Source organism: Anas platyrhynchos, chromosome 21, assembly GCF_047663525.1.
Source record: "Anas platyrhynchos isolate ZD024472 breed Pekin duck chromosome 21, IASCAAS_PekinDuck_T2T, whole genome shotgun sequence".
Classification (NCBI taxonomy): Eukaryota; Metazoa; Chordata; class Aves; order Anseriformes; family Anatidae; genus Anas; species Anas platyrhynchos.
In genome coordinates, this window is record NC_092607.1 from 12,165,394 (window position 1) to 12,188,045 (window position 22,652).

Below are 22,652 nucleotides of genomic sequence, written 5' to 3' on the forward strand. Positions count from 1 at the left end.
TGTCATGCTGCAGATGGTCAAATGCTCCTCTTTCTTTTTCCTGTAGTTCTTTTTGGTGTTCAAAATCCATTCAGAAATTTTCCATTAAAGGTTTCTCAGAAGTTTCAATCCAGAATGAAATAGGCATTCTTCTTTCATCTGCATTCCAGTCTAATAACTTGAATTAAAAGCTTAGGTCCTTTCAATTTCTTGTGTAGGAAAATTAGAGTTATTTGGAGCACAGAGGCCCCTCACTACAACCACCACTATCTAACATGTCTTAAATTCTTTTGGGGAAACTTGTAACAAAATGAAATGGGGAGAATATAAAGAATTCTCTTTTTTTTTTTCTTATTTTATTGCAGGAAAAAGTGGTGGAAGGCCAAAAAAAAAAAAAGAAAGAAAGAAAGAAAAATGGGGACGAGGGCTGGCTGAGAATGCATTCCTATTTATTACCTTTATATATATATATATATATTCCTATATATTAAGTAGACCTTCACGTGCATTGAATAAAAACACCTAACATAATAAGAGGATGAGCTGGGGATCCAGTTTGGATTTTTTGTTTGTTTGTGGTGATTTTTCTCCAACATTTTTACAAGAAATTTTTAGAAAAGTGAGACAAGGAGGAGCTTACCATAGGCTAATAATTTTTCATAATTTCATAAACGACAGGAGGAAGAAAAAAGAGAATATTTTAAAAGAATAAGAGAAGCAAACTCAAGGAGGCCCAGGAATTCCATATCATAGTTTTTAATTAGTTAAAATTAATTAGAAAAAAATAATCTAAAATGTATACAGAAAAGCTATGAGCTTTGTTTTACCATATTATAAAGCTTTCACTATCAAGGATCAAAAGACACTAATTCATGAAGATTCATTCTAACCAAAATTGTTAAACCAAGGGAGATTTATTGAGAAGAGACCTTAGCAAACCAGGCAGTCACTTCATCTTTAAAATACTGTTGTTACATCCAGTGTTGAACTGTGCAATCCTTATATTTAAAGGGAAATCAATATCATTGATTAAACAAAATAAAAGCTGCTCCAGAAGAAACTAAACCTGGCTGTTGGAAAAGATATATACTTTTAAATCAAATTGATAAAAATCAGGTTGAATTTGTTATAACTAGACGTTATGACTAAAATGCACAATGAGAAGGTAAGAATTGCACATTTAATCAGGAAACGTATACCACTGCTTTGAAAAAGCTTCTTATGTCCTTGCTTCTTTCTCATGCAAACATGTCACTGCAGCAAGTAATTTGCTGGGGGCTTTTATTTAAGTGTAACGTTTTAATGGATTTTTTTTCCTCCTCCAGAAGATGCATACAGCAGTCAATCACATTAGTGTCAAAATCCTAACCACAGTAAAATAGCTTAGTGCAATTCTTGAAGGCGCAGCCCTCAGATTTAGCTTCATGTGTCTTCATAATATGGTCATGGGCTTCCATTCAGTAGCACTTACACTGAACACCTTTTATATTAGAAGGAAATTTAGCAGTGTCAGTATTGCTGACAGAACTAAAGGGCTATTTTTCAATTTTAGTAGTGCTATTCCACCCTAGCACTGACTTTCTGTTTTAATAGTTTTATCAGTCTCACAGAAGCTGACATTAGATAATTAAACTGGCATCTAGATCAGCAATGTAAATGAACAATGGTATATTTAAAAGCACAGAATAAAGTAAATTATGATCTAGCCTGGCATAAAATTTTGTGTGCAAAGTGGTTTCTAGTAAATTTGTTTAAGGAGGTTCTTTTTTTAAGGCAACACACTTCATTAAAAAAAAAAAAAAAAAGTCTGTCCAAGATACTTTAATTATCTTTATTTTACATTGTTTGTCTTTGAGAAATCATAGTAAAAAAGCTGCATTGAATGCTTATATCTGAAGCAATAAACTTCCGAGATGTTCAAGAATAATTAATCTCATTGCTTAAAAGTAAGGTTTTCCAGTAGAATGTATAGTCCTTGACATTTTTGTTATGCATAAACCCTACAAGCAATTGCCATAATTAAACATTAGGATTATATTTTCATTACATTCTTAAAATTTTCATTAAAACTAGAATAAGGAAAAAATACAACAAAAGCTAACACTTGAATAAAAGTGCTGACATATCCCAAGACTGAGGTATGTAAGAACTAGGATGATAATGTCATAAATACAGTTCTTTCACATTTGTCAGAAGAGCTATTAACTTGAAATTTTAAAAGACAGTAAATTCTCAAGTAAAAAAAAAAAAAAAAAAAGCCAGGGTTTTGCACTTTGCAAAGAAATGATATCAAAGCCTCTTTTATAACACAGTTAAATCACCACAATTTGTTTCTCAGTTATAAAGCAATTAAACGGTCTTAGGCAGCTGCATGGATGGACTAAGTTATGGCCCAGTTTGCAACACTGCGAGGCAAAAAAGATCTCAGCTTTCACCAGAGACTTGACATGTTAGCAAACTGTTCTCTGCATCTTACAGAAGGGTGAAACAGCACCATGAGGAAAGCTGCCACATAACACAAGCCGGTGTCTGTTTTGCCAGATGTTGCTGCTGTTGCTCTGCTTCATAAAAGACAATGAGGCAGGGTTTGTTTTTACCAGAATCAAGAAAAGCTGCAGATCCTCTCAGGGCTGAATCCTAAAGACTTTGCACAGCTAAATCCATAGGTGTTGGTGAGGACGGGAAGGGATTGGTGGAGAACATAAGCATTTAACAGAACAAAGGACTTATGAAGGACTCACCTTTCCAGATTCTTACTGGAATCTACTTGTATTTTTCAAACATTGTCCTTTACCAGGGCTGTTTTTTAAAGAAACTACCTGCAACCTTCAATTCTTCTTATTTATAAAAGGTTTTAGCTACTTACCCTGAAATGTTATTTTTGTACTTTTAGCCTTCAATTTTGACCTGTAATCTTCGCATTCAGAACCGGACTACACATGGGTTATGATCCAGCATTACAATTTCAGTTTGCAGCAAGACTTTTTCCTAATAGTATTACAGCAGTACCAAATTTTGTTGTTACATGAGGTCTCTTGTTCACAGTACTTGTAGCCCTTGCCATCCCTCACAAACATGAAAATATCTATTCCCATATGACAATAAAGCCATTTTTAAGCTATATAAGCCTCAATTGTTTAGTCAGACACGTGGTAGTTATTATGGCTTTGTTGGGTGAACTCAAACAGACACAGATGCATTTACCTGTGTTTTTACTTAGGGCATTGAAGACACTGAGTTGTGACCTGACAGAAATCAGAAGCAGGCTGTATTCTTCTCTGGGGTAGATTTTCTGTAACCCCTTTCCTGTTCTGTACAGCTCTTTGCCTTCTTCTACTCTTTGTCCAACAACTTGCCTCAGTGTAGCAATCTGCAGGAGGGCAGCCTTAGTAAATAGGCTGAAGATTTATCAGTAACCTGCTATTTATTTGAGACAGTGCTATCTGTGCCTACACCATGCATTCAGAATACCTCAGCAGACAGCAGAGAGCAGAACTTTGTGAAAGCAATCAGCAGGATGTAACAGGGATGCTGAGTGCATCAGTGGCTCGATATATCTTGGTTAACAATTAGGACTAATTTCCTTGACAAGCAACTGAGTTCCTTGAAATGCAGCTTTTCTAAGCTCTGGCCACATACTGAATGCCTGAAGTATCCAGAAAGGATGAGGCAAACAACTTCAGTTGTTAGCACCATAATGAAAGCAAATGTCAATCCCCAATACACAGAAATACCAGATCAACTTCTCTGCATCCTTGTTTTCAAGCCTGTTAATTTGACTTCTGTTTTATAGGCTCTGCAGTCTTTCTCATAAAGAAAATAGCTTATCCGTGATGCTGAAATGCCATCACATCTAGGTCTGGAGAAAAGAAACATGGTTCAGTTCCAGGTTAGGAATAAAGTCTATATAGGTTTCAAATCCCTGTTTGAAAGAAAGTACTTCACTCTCTTTCTGAGAAATTGCAGACCCAGTAAATGGAAGGCTTTAGCCAAAGACTCGTGTAAGCAAGTAAGAAGATTTTAGCCATGTCAAATGGAAAGTGCCGAGCTGGCCCAATTCACAAATTGGCAAGTTAGAGACTTGTGAATCTGCCTCTGCATTTGCAAATGCTTTGCATTTAAATCTGTTGAATGAGTGTCATGAACAAACTCTTGGTCTGGAAAGGAACCAAATACCTGGTTCAGTCCCAACATCTGTGCTTTACTGGCCATGCTAACTGCATGGGTTGTCAGCTCTCTGCTCTTCACTGCTGCTCCCTTGATTACGGCTTGTTCAACCTGCACATCTGCACACCCGGGGACCATGCCGCAATGCTCTGCACAACATGTTGAGGCAAAATACACCAAGCTCTCCCAGTGCTGCTGTTTGCTTATGGCTTTTTCTGCATAGAAGCAGTTTGAGAAGAGAATCAACCAAGGATATAAAGTATACAAATTAGAGTACACTAAAAATGTTGAATGTATTTGCTCAGGAGAAAAGTGCCTTAAGTATGGGACAACATAAACCTCCCTGCCACTCCTCTGAAATTCATTTACATAGTTGTAAGCTTATTTTATCCCTAAACAGAGCATTCATTTGGAAGCTGTGGCATGCTGTTTCACAACAAAAATATGGGACACATAAGACAGAGTAAATGGGCATCCACACCAGTGTCTCAAATTACTGACAAATCTCACATACTTCAAGGCAAATCATCCAGTCTACCCTGAGAGCTCTGCCAAGTTGTAAATATGCAGAAACTGGAATAAGAATGAATCAAGCTGAAGTCCCCGTATGAAATATGTATGATTACTTTCCCACCATTTCTGTAGAAGTAATTCCATTTTCAGTTTTGATATGACTTTTACTAAAACCACAAGGGTCAATTAGGATTCTGAGCATTGAATTCAGTTCCCCCTTCCCTAGAAATCTAAAATTCAAGACTGCAGCTTAGAACTCTCTTCACACATCACTGTAATTCTTTCCACTTTCTGGAAGGAATTTTCCATAACAGGACAGAAGATTGCATTCTAAGGATCTGTTGGACACATGTATCATCTGTTGAGTAGGTCAGTTCTGGCCAGACCACTGCAATAAAGCATAGGTTTTCCTATTTTTGAAGGCTTGAGATCACATTATAGAAAGAAAAAAAAAAAAAAAAAGCACTTGTGGAGGCTCCTGTAACCTCATTCTTACACTTTAGCTTGCTTGATTTCCAATCCTGGACTCAGCAGTCAATTGTGCTCCTTTTATAGCCCCAAATCTCCCCAGGCTTGCAAATTAAGCAGCCAAGGTGAGTGTGAGCATACCCTTCTGGCTTTGGCACAGCTTGAACTGTCCCTTCCCCAGCCCTGCTCACGCTAGTGGCCTTTGTGCCACTGGTCCCCTACCTGTGTGCTGATTTGGACTGAAGCAGAACATTGCACCAGGTTTTAAGCTCTTTGAGCTCTGACACTTACTTAGTGCATTAATGTTTTTATGTGGCTTACAGGCATTTCTGTAGCCTACAGAACCATAGTAATGAGCATAGAGCTAAGGAAAACTTTGCTATACTAAGCTGTTGAATTCTGCAATATTTTTTGTAAAATAGTAGGTGGGAAGAAAGCTGGGAGCAAAGAAATGTCCCTGTGCTGTCTGGTTCTCACTTTCTCTGTGACTAGTTCCAAAATTCATCAGCTTCAAACAGGAAAAAATTATATTGTTGGTGTAGTATTTTTTGCATTGCCTTTGAGCACTTTGAGCACTCAATGTTTAAAGGGCAAGCATCATTTTGCTACAACTTTTACAGCTGTGGAGAATTGAACTTGGAGTCTGGCCATAAATTAAAGTGATTTAAAACTGTTTCATTTCAGGTCCTCAGTCTCCCAAAAGCAGCTTCTTAAAGAAGAGTCCAAGGACATTCACAAGGCAATGCTCCTTCCTTCCCCCTCTTTCAGCTACATTCAGTGGTTACTGGACACAATTTTAGATTTAGCTAGCTCACCTTAATGACAAAACTAGTTTTTACATATTTAACTAATAAGGACAGCCAGCCTCTTCCCACAGAAATCTCATTTTACAAGCTAATTAAATGCAGTCATACGAGCAATACTGAAGGCCATTCATAATTGTCTCTAAAGTACTGTTTCAACTGCATTTTAACCACAGAGATATGTTCAAGGCCAGTGACCTGGCAACTCATTGCCACAGAAATTAATCTCACTTACAAAACAGTTCCTAGCAGTGTAGTAATATTCTCCAGTTTTACAGCTTCACCCAGACTTACATTTATAAGTCTAAACTGGGACTCCTTATCTGTTGGTAAAGAATAAGCATCTCAAAACCATGATGCATAAATACATAAATAATCCAGTTCCTAACCATTTCAAAGATAAATGCCAACCACTCGCTTCAATCCGTATAGACAACATCAGACGGAATGCCAAAGGGAGTTTGTCTATTCCCAATGCCAGTATGAATTTTGAGAAAGTATCTTTAATACATTAAAGGACAATATATTTTGTAACCCACTCTGTGCCAGTACTTTTACGCGGGCAACAGCCTTGGTTATTTGCAGGAATAAAAATACATGAAATGCTTGGAGATCATCTTTGCAGAAGTCTATATGAGAGATCACAATGAAGATCATTGCTTCAAGTAGTTATAATTGCTAGGTGCAAAGGGATTAGAGCTGGAGAACAGATACTGGGAGCCTGAGCTCTGTGTCCTTGTCTGATAACAGCTCCCTCTGTGTCTGGGAACCAACCAAGCAAATTGTCTATGACTCAGTTTCTCTTTCTCTACGGCTACAATACAGACACCTCTGCACTGTTAGACTGTATTGAGATAAGAGAGGTTCCACAGATGGAGAAAGCAGCATAAGGTTCACATTATTACCATGACTCATTCAAAGAATAGGAAGACTCTTTTGTAAGACTTCACCAGCTTTTTGCAATAATGTGAAAGAAGTAATGATAGTAAATTCTGCTCATAGGAGATTTTTTTTCTGTCTTTATTTTCCCCCTTTCTTTGTTTGAACAAGATACATTGCCTTCTATAAATTTGTAGGGGTCCCTTTCTCTGGGCTTTGCCAGAGCAAACTCTCCCGTCACAGGCTGCACAGAGGAAAGCAGGGTTGCAGCTCTTTGGCCAGCAGCTCTGCTTCCCCAGGCCAAGGGGAACACCCTATTGCTGCAGGAATATGCCCCAGGATCACACCCAGTTTTTAGTTCACCTGGCAGAAGGTGAACCCAAGAGCACCCAAAATGATTTAGGAGCCAAGTCTCCAGGCATGGTACAGCTAAGAGACCAAGTGCTCTGGCAAGAAACCCTCATTGTGTTCTTCTTGGCAAGTGGGAGAGAAATTAAATGGCTTCAAGACACAGCAAAAAAATTCTGCAGGGATCATCTCCCCACCAGCTGGGCAAGAAGGAGTCCTCCCAAACAGGAGAGGGCTCACCAATGCCGATGGGAGGGCAGTGACCTCAAGATCAACTCCTTTGGTCCTCAAGAGAAAGAAACTTCCCTCTGGGGTCAGCTCCAGAAGGAGGGACCTCTTTCTCCTCCCTGACACCAGGAACAACAGGTGACTTGTGCCAACATATTACACCATGAGAACATCCTTATGAGAGCCAGCAACTTCCCATGCCTGGTCTTTGCAGACGGGCAGGGCACTGCTGTGGGTCCTGTGCTGGCATCGGTCCTCTTCCCAGCTCAGAGCCTGAGTAGGGTGAGGGCTGGGGGCAGCAGCACCATAGCTAAAGCAATATCTGCTCCCATAGCCCCACCTGGCTTATAAGGGGGGTGTTTTTAATATTTCCTATCTTGTCATATTCCTTCCTTTGCTAGAAGAGAGCGGATATTGCATGAATACTAAAGTGAGTCATCTTGGCTCCATTATTCTCTGAAGGTGGGGTCTGGTGCCTAAGTCCACCTGCACTGTTCACAAATCAGCTTCTCAGAAGCTCCTGGAAGAGGGGAGGACATTTCATCTCTGAGAAACATGTCAAAATGTTTGTTAAAGTATTTCCTATCCCTGTAAAGTATTTTCTGTTGATGAAACAAAGAATTAAGAAGTGACATAACTTTAGGCACAGAAACAGGTATATTAAAATCAGTGAAGTGACTTGAGCAGTTAGCCTTATGCTTGTACTTAACTGTCCACTGGGTCTTGGCCTGCTCACATGTGTAAAGATTATGTAAAAAAGACTATTTAAGGGCTGACTTAAAATTATAAACTGTCGTGGGATCTTTTTTTAGAGTCTTTATTTTTCCAGTACCCAAAAGATTATGATACTCAAGAATTTATCCGGTAGACTGGTTTGCCTTTCACAACTCAAAAGACATAAATAATGCCCACACTTTTCAAGTTAATTTAAGTTGGATTTGGTATGCCATCAGTTTAAATCTCACTTGGAAATTGAATCAGTCTTTATTCAGCTTTAAAATGTGCTAAATTGTTCGGATATTCTAAAACTCTTCTTCCTTAAGGCTTCTGAGTGAAATTCTACATTTATTTAATAAAGCAGCCAGGATTTACTACACCAGTAGTGGTAAGCACTTTTTACTTTCCTCAAGATAGATTGGAGTTGACTGTATACTTTTTTTGCTACAACTGCACAAGTTTACAAGTCACAATTGAATTACCAAACTGAGGAAAAGAAAGATTATTCCTGTGGGTGCAATGCAGGTTGCAGAGTTGTTTTCTTTTAAAGAAGGGTTTAAAGAATTAGCAATAAATGTTATCAACTGCAGCTAGAAAATGATGCTGACTTATTACTTTGTGGGGACCCTAAGGGGCATCATGAAAACCAAATTCCTTAGCTGGCCTTTCCAGAAGAAAACAGAAAAAAAAAAAAAAAAATCTAACAATGCCTTTTGAACACCTTAAGCTCGGATTTACAATAGAGAGAAAAAGACTAAGCTTACAGGCGACTCTGTTTTGCTCCTGAAGTTGCACAGCCCTACAGTACTTAAATGGTTACTGATTTATTTACTATGTAAAAAATAGGTTTCTATTGTCACTAGGAATGTATGGGATGAGGATGTGTCTATTGACAGCTACTCATAAGAGGGCAGATGGCTTTCTCACCTTCAGCAGAAACCTCCAGTAAAGCACAAGCTCTGACAGCCACGAAGAGCACCAAGCAAGCAAAGCACCAAGCATTATTTCACGTCATGCTGAGGTGAAGGCTCGGCTGATCTGGATGGGCATTGCATCTCTGAAGATTTTCCCTTGTTACCTACCACCAAATAACCTTCTGGCTTTAAAGATTTATTGAGGTCTAAAAGACACAAGCTCAGGGGAAAGCCAAAACTTTGACCTGACCCTTCTGTACCTAAGTTGGGTGGCCCTAACTTGAAGCAATAACTGGGGCTGAAGGTGGAGTCAGGTTGTGGGCACAAAATCATATTTTGTGTGACAACTGGACCCCCCTGACCCTCCTGTGTTGAAGGTCTTCACAAACCTTCTGCTGAACTTCAGTGAGGCTCTAGTGAAACCTCTAAGCCAGGTGTGCTTAACGTGAGCTGGGCTTACTCAGGTGAGGAAATTTGCACTTTGATCCTTCCCAAAGACTAAAGCACAGTTCCTCATGCTATTAAGGATATTGTCTGAAATCAAAAACTACAGTTTATGAAAACTTTATGCAGACTTTTCAATAAGCTGTTTTGCATGCTTTAGCAAATCTGTGAATAGGATTGAAGTAAAGCTTGTGGGAAGACCTGTGCTTTCTGTTTAAAAAATAAATAAATCAATCAAAATAAAAAATAACAAGAGATTTGGAAATATAATCATTCAAAAAGTCTGAATGATCCACCAAAACCGTATAATCTTTATGCAAATGAAATTCTGGTTGAATAAATTATTTTAAACAAGTCTAAATATTTTATTTTCAAATATTTATTTCAAAAGTTTAAATGTTTTATTGTTTTAATTCTTTCACTTTCAAAATAAAGTGTGAGCTTAAAATTAAATATTGAAGTTATTGAAGTTTTGTGATCCAAAACAATTCTTCCCTTTTGTTTGTAAAAATAAAAAATCTTCTAATGGGTCTGCTTTTTCTAAATTGTAATTGAATCCAAACAGTGTTCCCTGATAGCAAATCGTTTCAAGGAACATTTTGCACTCTGCTGTAGATTGGAGCATTTCAAGGGCTAGTCAGGTCTGTTCAGGTGCTTGAGAGGCTCTGATGGAGCCTCATGGAGCCCTGTTGCTGCAGGGGCACGCTCTGACTCCAGCACCAGCCTTCCTCATGCCAAAACGCATCTTATTAGCAGGAGTCAGATCAGTTCAGCCAGGTGGTTTTGCTGCTGCCCAGTGGGAGCAGCCACCATCACGAGTTGTTACTCTGTTGTACCAAGCTTTTTAGCTGGTTTGCAGGTCTGTGGGATAGATGCCAGAACCAATTTTGTTTCTGTACATTTGGTTGTGTAGGAGATGTATCTTTATTTCAATTTGTGTTGATACTTTATTGCATGCCTCCAATCTAAGAGAAATTTTGCTTTGCTGTGTATTTAGGAGTCCTCTTTCATAGCATTATTTTTCAGACAGTGCTCATTTTAAAGACTGCCTTTGTTTGAGAATATGTTCACTGTAAGTAGATCTTCATTTGCAAAGAAAGGGATTAGATAATTTATAATAATAATAAATTGACCTTTAAATAGAGTAAAACTTAAGGAGGGATAGCATGTCCAACTGATATAAAACTGCTCAAAAACTTCTACAGAGGGCCTCAAGACCTTGGCCCTCCTTCTGCCATCAGGTCTTGTCCCCTCTACAGAGTTTTGGTCACTCTGCCCAGATCCCATGGAGATCTGCCTCCTTTCAGCATCAGGACATTAAATGTCCTCACAATGAGGTTAGAGTTGAGTTTTTCTTGTGTCAGTGGGAATTCAGAAATCACCACACTCAGCTTGTTTTCAGGTGTGTAAATGTTCATACACGTATTTGCCCTCTGCACCACAAATGCCCCAGGGATGACAGCCCTGCTTTGCAGGAGTAAATCCATGCACACGTGTAAGTACAGAGATAAAGCTGCTTTATTTGCCAATCTCCAGTGCTCTGAACTACACTTCTACATCTAGTTTCCTCCAGCAGGATAAAAGCCATCAGATTACAATATGGTGGCCCTAACAGGATGGGTCAGCATCATGCATTGTGGAAAAGTATTATGCATATAAGCAGAACACAGGCAATTCACTAAACTGGACAATAGGTCAAGAATGTATTTGAGTTAAGTCAAGTTGAATGAATATGAACTTTGTCATTTTCCTCCCCTTTTATGGATTTTTTTCCCCACATTAGACACTGGGGAGAAAAAAAAATAAAATAAAATAATCCCATCTCCCTTCAGAAATGAACTTTTCTTCTTAGATTTTTTTTTTTTTTTTTTTTTTTTTTTTTTTTTTTTTTTGCAGCTAAGCTGAACAACAAGACAGAAAGAAAAAGGAGAAGAACCTGTTAAAAATGATGCAACTGGCTTTTTCCCTTCCCCAGACTATGAAGATTAAAATAGTGATTGTTTCCATCAAACGCCTTAGATCACAGCTTTCACTAACCAGACTATTCAAGCCACCTTTCCATTATTCATCCATCGCTTATATAACGGTGACTGATTTTATCACTATCCTTTGTATGCATTCCCCTTAGTGTTCTAAGGTAGGAAAGGTTTTCCCTCCACCCCATCACTTTGCTAACCAGCAACAGATACATAACTTTAGCTCAGTGTCTAAGAGTCTAAAAATGCATTTTCTCAGAGGATCTTTTTCCATCTGGATAACAATGATACAAATATATAGAGTGTCGTGGCACGTGCCAGCCACTAAACTCATTCTCTGGGGTTCTTAATTTGTTTACATTGAGTCATTTGGTTAACGTTGTCCTTAGAAGACAGAGAGTTTTAATATTATAAAGAACTCTTACAACATGAAAGGCAAGTGTAATGAATTGCTAAAGTAAACCATGTAACCAACTCAGAAACCCTTATATACTCTGAAACCCTCAGTAATATATCTGCTTCTCTGCCTCAGCCCATATTTCATGTTAATGGTTCATCTTCCATCTTGTGATTATGATACACTGCTTCTTTCATTTATCTTCTCTATCCTAAATTCTGTTTGTAACAATAGTATACATTCTGCAGCTGTGTTCTTCTGTGGACTTGAAAAATATAAAAATAAAAATAACTTTAAAAAGCAGAGTTAATAACTAATATTGAGTTTCTCAGGACACTTAAAACCATCCAGGTTTGCTGCATTCATCTTCCTCAAAATAGAGATCTAGATAATATGTAAGAGGAAATATAGCAATATGCTATTCATTCCAAAACATCCTTTCAAAAAATGCCTTCTGTCAGAAAAAGGAGCAGTCCACAGATTGAACAGGAGCAAGCAAGAGCACTGGATGTGTTTGCACTCTGAATGTGGCACTGGTTGTTTCCTGAACCTGTTCCCCTTGTCTCAGCAGTGACACTGAAGTCACAAGACTTATGCCATGGCCTGGGGAAGGTGATTTAATTGACACTCAGAAAATATTATACTGATACTACTAGAAAATGCCATAATGCAAAACAAATACAAATTGTTGCCTAAATAATAATGATAAACAATTAAAAATAAAGAAATGTTGCATTTTCTTTCTCCATACTTCAAAGTTAGCTTTTCCTTTCTTTAAAAAGAGAAAAGTGTCTGTGAAATTTTCAAAGCTACCTCAATGCCTTTGTTACCCAGGTTCTTTTAAACAGTATCAGTTTTGGCTCCACAGCCATTTGGCACACACATCCTCAACTCATCCTGGCAAACAGGACTCAAAGACGAGAGCTGTTTTCTATACAGGATGCATTTAGGAGATCGGGGCATTCCTGGCTCTCCCAGATACCTAGCTCTGCTAAAAAACATCACCTAAGCATGACAAAGTGTTCCTTTTTATTTCCTTGGTTTTATAATAAAATATGGATGAAGCATAACTGAAATACAGATAAAAAGGTAAAAATACTGATTTCATTTGTAAAGAAGCCACTGATAACAGTATAACACTGATAACCACACACGGCCAGAATGTTTTCTTGCACACTCAGCCTTCTGTATCAGCTACAAAGCTGACTGCTGTAGCATTAACACGGGAAGACAAAGGGAAAAGGAATGAGGAAAGAAAGGGAAAATGGTGATTTCCAAACCTAGTTCCTTCTAGGCTTGATGAGCTATGCTAAACACCTCTTCTGGGAGAAACTCCTACAGAAGCAACTGAAGTGTGGGACAACGCAGTGAAAATGAGCTCAGAGTCTGGAAGATAGCTCAAACTATAACCTAAAAGCCAGAGTGCGTCCTTGTTGAAATGTTTAAATGTGAGCTGAGACAACTGGCGTGCATTTGCCCACCTCCAGAGGCCACCTCAGGTCCCAGCGCTGTGCACAGGTGACACAAGCTGCTTCTCAGTGCCTTCCCTGACACTTTTTGTTCCCTTCACTACCAAAATAATTAGCTAGGAATTCCAGTTTTAGAGTCTGAGCAGAAAAATTTAGGACATTTCCATCAAAATATATCTCTTTAATTGAATAACTTCCTAGACTCTCTTGTTAAAGTAAATAACTGCTAATGACTCAAGCAATCAGAAATGTTTTGCCAAGGGGAAATCAACAGTGTATTAAGATAGGTGAGTATTATTGCTGAATGCTAAAGGCAGCTTTTAGAGTTCAGATGTTTACAAACTAAAGAAGTTAGATGCATTTGATCATTCCAAAACATATACTGACACCTTTAATATCATTTTTCTTCCATCTGTGCAGGAACAATATTTCCTTTACATTACATATATACCAATGGGTAAAGTGAGCTTTCAGATTTTACTGATTTTATACAAAATACTGATGTTCCCCTCTGAATCAACTCTTATGGCAAATATATTTTTCATAATATCATGCATATTATGTGCTGCAATCCCATTTTTTTTTAAGATATATATATGTATATATACACATTTGTTTGGTGTAGTGGTGATATACTTTGATTAATCATAACAAACATTTTTAAATGTTTTTCAAAGAAGTAAATCATTTGCCTTCTTGGCAGGTCTTTCCAGTTCTCTCAAACTTCAGTGTTATATGCAGAAACTACACTGTGTCTATTAAATGACCTTCTCCTCATCTGACTTATCCTGTAGGAGTGTGAACATACCCACCTATCTTCCTGAAATTTAAATAAATAAACAAATAAATAAAAATAAAAGCCACCCTGTACTTTGGATCCAGAAAAATAAGGAATTTGGGCATTATTCTATGCCAGTGATTCTCTAAAATTTTATCAGGAGCATCAACCATCAGCCACAATTAGACTTTATATCAGTGAAATACCATTTGCAACAGTTAGAGCAATATGATATGCTACGCTTAGCTAACAAGTGAAGGAATTGGAAACAACTAAAACAACAGTTCAAGCCAAAGCTTGGATTTTAGAAGAGGTCCTAGATTTCTGGATATCCTTGCATCCAGAATTTTTCTCAACTACACAGTATGTTTTAAATTAGAACCATATCCTTCATGATATGCAAGGCACAAATGTCCATCAAATTCATTGTGTACTTTTGGACATGGGGAAGGGAGGTTTCATTAGCAGTTTGTGTGAAGATCATTTTCAATTGATATTCGATGTCATTGCACTGGAGTTTAATGCTGATGGCAAAACCTAAAGCACAGGTCTCGTCCAAATTCCTTTGGAATCAATGTGATTCTTAACACTAACTTCTGTGAAGCCAGGATTTCTACCTAAATACTTTCAAATAAAATGCATAGGTTACTTCTAGATCATTCTGATCACCTGTAGGATTCTGCCAGACTAAACTGTGACAGTTTGCCTGCCTCTGAGGACAGTTTCTGTGAATCCTAAAAGCTTACACTTTGCATATAATAATTATATCCAATAAAAAAATAGCATGAAGTGACTTCCAAAATCCAAAGGTCAAAAATTCAGCTAACATATATTAATCTTTATTATGTAACAATGACATAATAAATAAGCTTATGAGTTCATATGACCTGTACAAAAAGCCAAAAAGATATTGCACCAAGTTAGGTACAGGCTATTTGGAGTTAATATTTGTTAAACATATGATCTAAAATTATATACACTTGTGGAGTTAAGGCAAAACTAGATAATACCTTTAACACAACAAAAGGTTTGAAAAATAGACATAATTACAAAGAGGGGGGTCTCATTTCCAGCTAATAAAGTGGCTGTGTCTAAGGAAGGAATCCCTTAGATTTTTAATAAAGCAGTTATTATCAATCACATTAATTAAAATTGTGAGATTAATGTGTGAGATTTCCTGAAGGGCAAAGCTGCTTTGCAAAGTTGTGCCTGAATGATCACCTTTAACCCTGGTAAGAGTATTTTTCTTAATGGTTATAGTAATCTGCACTTCTTTTTAGAAAACACCATGTGGAAAAGAGGAATACCTTACATACACAACTAAAATACAATCATAACCTCTTAGCTTTATGTGAGCTAGACATGACTGTGACCTGTGACAGAGCATAGATATATGGGTGAGCCATCCAACAGACTACACGCAGAGAAGAATTAAAGTCAATTACGTATCAATAATAATTACCTTTCTCAAGACAATGGAATAAATCATGTCATTTAAGTCCCAGTGACAAAAACATGTATGACCAATATATCAATATACAGTTCTTTGGCAGCAACACACTAACTCTTGATTGAAGTCTGAACTCAAACTCTCCTAAATTATAGACCTGGTTGCCAGTCTTTTCGTAATTAAAGAAAATCCACTTCTCTCATGAATCCAATAAGTCCAGTAAATGAAATCTGAATAAATCTTGCAGGCAGCTTTAGACTGTAACATTAAGCATAGATATTTATCGTCTGCTTTAGTTTCAATCCAAATATATTGTATTTAAACACACGAAATTCTGTGAAACTTCTGAGTAGTTCAGATGGGGCCAAAATCCATAAAGAGAATCCATATTCACCCATGAAAAAACAATAAAGAAACATCAATCCCATGATGATAAAATGATCTTCATGTAACAGGGGCAATGATGAGTCCACACCTGGATGAATGTCACAGGAAAATTGACTTTACAGGGGAAAGACCAGAAAGCCAGAAAACGTAGAATACTGCCATCCACCGACCAGATTACCTTTCTCCAATTTCAGGTAAACCTTATCCTCCTTGTCTAGATAGAGCAGGACTCCATTAGTGGCAGCTTCACGTGTGACGTCCTTGTCCCCAGCAAAAGCAGAAATGACTGGCTTTCCGTTTAGCATCAAATTAACCTACGAGAGAAAAAACACTGAAAAGCTCTAATTAACAAGAAAACGTCAACAAGTCTCAATGAATATTAACTGCAGTGCCAGAGGTCTGTTTAAGGTCCTGCTGTTCGCTGTTGTTATTGTTTGTTTCTTTTTAACTAATTACATTCATGTGGTGTGGACGCGTTTCATGGGCTTGATCTGCGGCTAAATGGGGTCAGTGCAATGCTGCCCACTGACTTCAACGGCTTGGGCTCAGACAGTGTGAAAGGTAAATGAGATATTGTTGTCATCAGTTGCATGACCACATTAATTGTTGGCAGAACAGCCCTATCTATGCTAACTCTCTGGTGATACAGACCTGTAAGCTAGTACCTCAGTTTCGTTTCACATTGCCTACTTCAGAAGGTATTTAAAGGCGGTATTTTATGAACAAAGAAGACATTTTCAAGAAACTTAGGCACCCAGAGATACAATGTAGGCTCCTAATGAGATTTCCCAGTAGGCTGGGAGCTTACACTTCATTGAGAGCAAAACATACATCCTTTCCGTTATTGATTGCAGCTTGATTTTAAAGTCTAGGACAGACCTTCAGCATTAGGAACCACCACACTGTGTTTTGATACTGAATCCATTTGTCCATAAAACACTTCTGGATGTACACAGGGCCTCTTCTATGAAAGCCACACTACACAGACAATTGTGTAAATAAAAAGTTGGACAGGGGTCAAAAGAATGGACAGATTCAGGCATTTTCATTTTTCCTATTAGTTTTCCACTTCTTTTTCTTTTTAAATGACTATAATACAGTCATGGAAGGGTGAATTAAGAAATGCTTGGTTAAACTGAGTATTCTGACCTTGCATGTGCTTATATTAATTTTAATGGGAGTCACAGTGGAATAAATTACTGCTCAGCATAAGTCAGGGCAGCAGAATCTGGCCCTGATTTGGGATTTGCTTATCTGGGAAATCCACTTAATCAGATATCCCCAGGGAACCAATTTCAGTTTAATGATACTTAATGGCACTAACAGATGTTTCAGGGGCATAGTAATATCACTTATGTAGGAAGCCTTCAGGTGATTTAGTGGTGTTTGTCTGCATGTGACTGAGACTCAAGCTGGTTTGCTCTACTGCAATGGTTTTCAGTCCTCCCCTTCACTATCACACACATGAAAAGGTCACCAAGACTTCACTTGTTGCTTAATTTAGGTTCATGTTATTTGTTCTGTACCATCTCTGTTGTTCGGGTTTCCCTGCAGGTCATCTTACAGCTATTTGGATTACAGCAGAAGACATACCACAGGTTTGCCTCAGATTTACATTAACTGTGCCAAAATGGAGCTACCCAAATTCATCCACCACTTCTGAAAATCTTGATCTAAGAAAGATTTTAAGTCATGTGGTAGGTCATTAAATTCCCTGTTATAGGCCCCAGACTGTCAGGTTTGAGTACTTGGGTGTAAAGCACTGAGGGCTGCACTAGGCTTCCAGAATCCAAGCCTGAACATCTTTCCTGGCAATACGTATTTTTAATCTGATGAAGGTGAATGACATACAGTTATTCTAGGCCATTTCAACCCTCAGCATTTAAGAGAGTGAGAGAAACAGCATTTGATCCTATTAAATAGCTTACAAGCTCATTATAGGGGAGTTCACGATGTCAATATTTCATCTAAGACTTTTATCTGAATGGAAGACCTTTCCTGAATGGAAGCAGGATTTCAAGTTGTAAACTGAAGGTGAATTTCCCCAGGGATGGGAACGTGTCTTACACCAGCTTTCTCTGACTTCTGTACCATTTACACTTTTCTCAGGAGCTTTCATGGCAAACCAAAGCCAAAGCTGCCACAACGAAAGGGCTGATCACGCCTCCTGCAGAAATCAGTTTCCTCTCAGCCCTGTACACTGGAAACCACATTCAGGAGGAAATCAGAGCAGGGTAAAAGCGTCAGATACTTCTATGAATCCAATGGTCTCACAGGTGGAAACAGGAGAAGCTACAAACATTATTCCAAATCTAGAAAGCCAGCATATATGTCACAGAAATGGCATGACCTGGGGTGAAGATTAAGGAATGACTTTGAGGAATTTACTTTTGGCTCAGCAAGGTGATGTTCAGGAACTTGGAGGCTTTTCCTCTAAGATAGTACATATTTATATTTAATTAAGCAGTTCAGCTGCTATTAAGCTGCAAATGAAAACATAGAATTGCACCTTTTTTTAGTATATGAGGTATCTTTTATGCATTATATAGTGAAGCAAGTTAGCAAGTTTAAAATGCTATAAAGGTTCCCTAGAAGCAGCATAACATTCTGGTGTAGTGGCAGAACAAGCAGAGCACAGCAGTCTGGTTTCATGAGCATCTATCTGGCATTGTGATCTGACAGCCAGGTGACAAGATGTTACCAACATAAGCAACTGTGGTAGGTATTCCCAGAACCCCTGTGTTCAAGACAATGAGTTTAACCAGTAGAAAAATATGACTTTTCAATAGTATTTATGCAATCAAATGAAATTCAGAGATATATTTTACCCTTGGTTATCTCATTCTATTCAACACTTCACACTACACCAGATAGTTAGTACTTAGAGTACAGAAGTGAAGCTGTGGCAATTTATCTCAGGTGAGAATCCTGCCTCATTCCAGCTGTATGGTTTAAATATATTCACTCCACTGCTGGGAACTGTACACCACAAGTTGCTTTAAACTAAGCTATTCTTCCTTGAAAGTTTGTTAAATGCTTGTGTTCCGTCAAGATTCTATTGTGAATAAACAATTTAAGTAAAAGATTTTATAGTCATACTTGATCAACGTACCTGTATTGTTTGGCTCTGATAGACTTTAATTACGTGAAAACTGAAACTGTAAATTCCTTTTCTTGGTGCTACAAAGACAGATTCCAATGTGAAAAAATTGCCCACATTTACTAGGATCTACAAACAGAAAGTACACAATGGGAATTAGTACAGGTGTTCAGCGCTAAATAATACATATAGACTATTAAATGTTTCCCCACAGATATTTGTCCATCTACATCTCTGATTTTTCATTCATTGTTCTATCAACTAAGTTGAAATATTACTGATAAAATGGATGTTTATTTATATTTATTTTACAACTTTACTATAAGTAAGCTAGGGGGAGAATGTTTCTTACTTTGCTACTATGACATGCCTACAAGATCTTCCTTCTACACATGCTTAGAGGATATTAAAAAAAGGCATTTTTTTTTTGTTCATCATACCCCAAAAATGACATCAAAACACTGATTCTGGGAGTGGCATATTGGTTTTGGCTAAAAAGCACTGGCCAAGACACCACCACCTTCCTGAAAGTATCAAACTGTGAGGAAGGCTGTGTGTGAATGCTGTAATTCATTCACCAGTTCAGAGTCAGCCTGAGCTACCAAAATACCTGGCATATGAACGAGATCTGGCTGTGAGCTTTTGCTGCTTTGTTTTTGTAAGCACTAATAATAATTTGGGTTTGATTAAACAGAGACAGGGAACCAAGAGGAACGTACCAGATGAGTGCATCATATATATGCTAAATCTCTTCTTAAATGACTAATTTTTTCTTTCTTCCCACTCGGTTATGCTCTATTTTTAATTGGTATTTTCAGGCTCCTTTATGCCAGACACAGCCCTAGAAAGCCACGAGGAATGCCCACGAAGTTAGGGCGATTCAGATTGCCAGCATAAAGCTACGTAACAAATCTGGCTTCGGCTGTCAGGATAATTTACTGCTCATTTTGATATGATCTAGGAAGTAAAATGACTATCAGTCTCAATTACCTGCCCTAGGACAGGACCTGGCATACGAAATACGTGCTGCAACCTGCATGTTAAAGCATGACTGACTGAGAAGGGCTGTACTAGGAACCTGTGGTTTTTAGAGAAAACAGGAATTATTTTTCCTTAAAAACTGCTCTTCTCTTCCCCCTCCAAGGCTCCACCAGCCAACCGAAGTGTGACGGGGCTGCCCGCACCCGGGCACCGCCTGTCCCCCAGCGCCTCGGGGTCCCCGAGGGCTGCCCCGGGGATGCTCGCAGGGCCCCGGCGGTCTTCCCCCAGGTTCTCCCGGCCCCGCAGCCCCCCCGGCCGGGCTTCACCTCGCCACCCTGCCGGGTGCCATCCACCGCCGAGCCGGGAGGGGCCGGAGGGCACAGAGCGCACGGCCCCGGAGCCCCGACGGCGGCCGCCCCCCTCCGCGCCCCGCTCCGCCCTCCCCGGCGGGCAGCCCCTTCCTTCCCCGGGGGGGGGCTGGAATTAAAGCCCCCTGCTCCTCAGGAGACCCCAGCCTCCCGTTTCCCCAGCTTTGGGGCTGGGGTTCCCCGCGAGCATCACCCCAGGGCGCCCCGGTTCCGCGGGACACGAGGGGACGGCACCTGTTGATCGCCCCCCAGCCCCTCGGGGATCCCCCCCGGACCCCCCTCCGGGCTCCGCAGCCCACCTGGTCGAAGTAGATGATGCGCGTCTTGTTGCTCATCTCGGAGGGCTCGTGGTTGGTGCTCCTCACGGCCGAGAAGGCGACCTTGGAGTTGGCCGCCCGCACGGAGATGCCGAGCGGGGAGGAGGAGGACGAGCCCTTGGCGTCGGTGGCGGGGTTGGAGTCGCAGACCACCAGGCACTTGCCCTCCAGGACGATGGGCTCCGTGTCGTTCTGCGCCCTCGCCGCGGGGCCGCCCAGCGCCAAGGCCAGGAGGAGGAGGGCGGGCAGCAGCCGCCAGCCCATGGTCGGCACCCGCGGCCCCTCCGCGCCGCTCCGCGCCCCGCTCCGGCCACCGCGCACCCGCGGGAGGCCCCGCCGGCAGCCCCGCACTGCCCCGCACCCGCACCTCCCGGCACCGCCGCTCCGAAGTCTTCTCGCTTTTCCTCCGGCTTCTTTCCTCTGACTCTTTTTTTTTTTTTTTCCCCCCTCTCTTTTTCTTCTCCTCCTCCCCCCCCCTCCCCGCCACCACTTTGTGTCTTTTTTTTTTTTTTTTTTTACCCGACTCCTCTTTCAAACCCGCCGCAAAAAAGCAGCCGGACAAAATAAACACTTCCCGGCGCCCCCTTTTCTCTCCTCTCTCCACATCAAAAAAAAAGGGAGTAAGAAGGAGGGGGGGTGGGTGGGAGAGAAAAAAAAAAAAAAAAAAAGCCCTCAGGTGAATTATTGATGAGAGAGAGGAGAAGAGAGGGGTCACGAAGAAATAAAACCAGTTGGCGTTGCCATGATTGCCGCTGCCGGCTCGCTCTCCTCTTTGAGCTGGAGATCCAGGATGCTCGGAGTGGCGGAGTGGAGAGGTGGCAGCTTCCCCCCAGCTGCCAGATCCCGTGTCTGATACCACCGCCGGGGTGCTGCAGACTCCAGATCTCTCTCTCTCTGCCTCTCTCCGCCACAATTCCCCAAAGAGTTATGTCACAACAAACCTGCCCGTCCCTCGCCCAGCTGGGCAGATGCGGGGCTCCATTAACAGAAACCCTCCTCTTCAAATTGCCCCCTCCGCCGACTCGCACACTTGTCCTCCCAGGCAACTTTTTAAGCAGCTGCAAAGCCAAAGGGAAAGCAACAAATCAGTGCAACGTCCCTCGTTTCCAAAAGGAGGCGGGGGTAAGAACTGCAGCCTGGTGGAAAGGCGTGCTTCTAAACCTGGAGGAGTCTCCCGGGGCACAGACCTGCCGTGCTTTTCTTTGTGGCTTGCATTTTGGCACGACACCCTGACCCCGTGTGCGATGCCACTGATGCCCCAGAGCCCGGCACTGGGTAGGAGGAGGAGGGAAGCAGCCCCCCTCAATGCCCCTCGTTCAGACCCCCCATCACTGAAAGGACTGTCCTGCCTTCCCTTTGAGGATTAATATTGCCAGGTATTGCCTCGTGGTGCTGCCAAATGGCTGCTGCTGGTAACGTTTGGATTAGACTCCCCTGTCTAGTGATATTTCTTGTTTGGATGTGTGCTGAAAGGACGGGAAGAACAAGCAGGTGCCTTTGCTCAGTACTCCCACGCACCAAGATTATTACAGACTTGACTGGTATGGCACTGGTGACGGCTTCTAGAGCAGATCTTTCTTGCATCACCTGGTCCCATGATGCACTGAAATCATCTCTTGGTGAAACCCAGCCCCATCGAAGGACTGGTAGAAATGAAACAGTGCTTCCAGAAGCAGAACAGGCTCAATGGAATTTCATTCGCAGCAACAGCAAAGTGTCCATGGCTTGTAAGAAATGGAGGGTGTGATTTTTGGATAGATGAAGTTCAACGCGACAAATATTTTTGCATATAAGAGTTTTGCAACAAATATTTCCCATGTCAGCCATTAAGTAAGAGTAGCCTTTGTGTACTTCTTGTCCATACCCATCCTTGCCTGGGTCCAGCCAGATCTGTCAAACCTAGCTGGGAAAGGTGCTGACCCAGCTGGGAGCTGCAAACACCCTCACAGCTTGCTGCCTCCCTGGAGGC

The 22,652-nt window shown here is 40.5% G+C and overlaps 1 protein-coding gene across 2 annotated transcripts; it reads right to left on the bottom strand.

Annotated features, from left to right (window-relative positions):
- Positions 1 to 1,789: 1,789 nt before the first annotated feature.
- On the bottom strand, positions 1,790 to 21,089 carry CBLN4 (cerebellin 4 precursor). Of its 2 annotated transcripts, XM_027473339.3 has the most exons (4): positions 20,666 to 21,089; positions 19,030 to 19,146; positions 16,096 to 16,231; positions 1,790 to 16,005 (listed from the first exon to the last, which is right to left on the bottom strand). In XM_027473339.3, exons 1-4 carry the CDS (start codon positions 20,945 to 20,947, stop codon positions 15,797 to 15,799), a joined length of 744 nt encoding a protein of 247 aa, XP_027329140.1. In that variant the 5' UTR covers positions 20,948 to 21,089; the 3' UTR covers positions 1,790 to 15,796. The 2 variants fall into 2 exon arrangements, with proteins under 2 accessions (XP_027329140.1, XP_027329142.1); XM_027473341.3 differs by having other exon boundaries at positions 15,862 to 16,231.
- Positions 21,090 to 22,652: the final 1,563 nt, after the last annotated feature.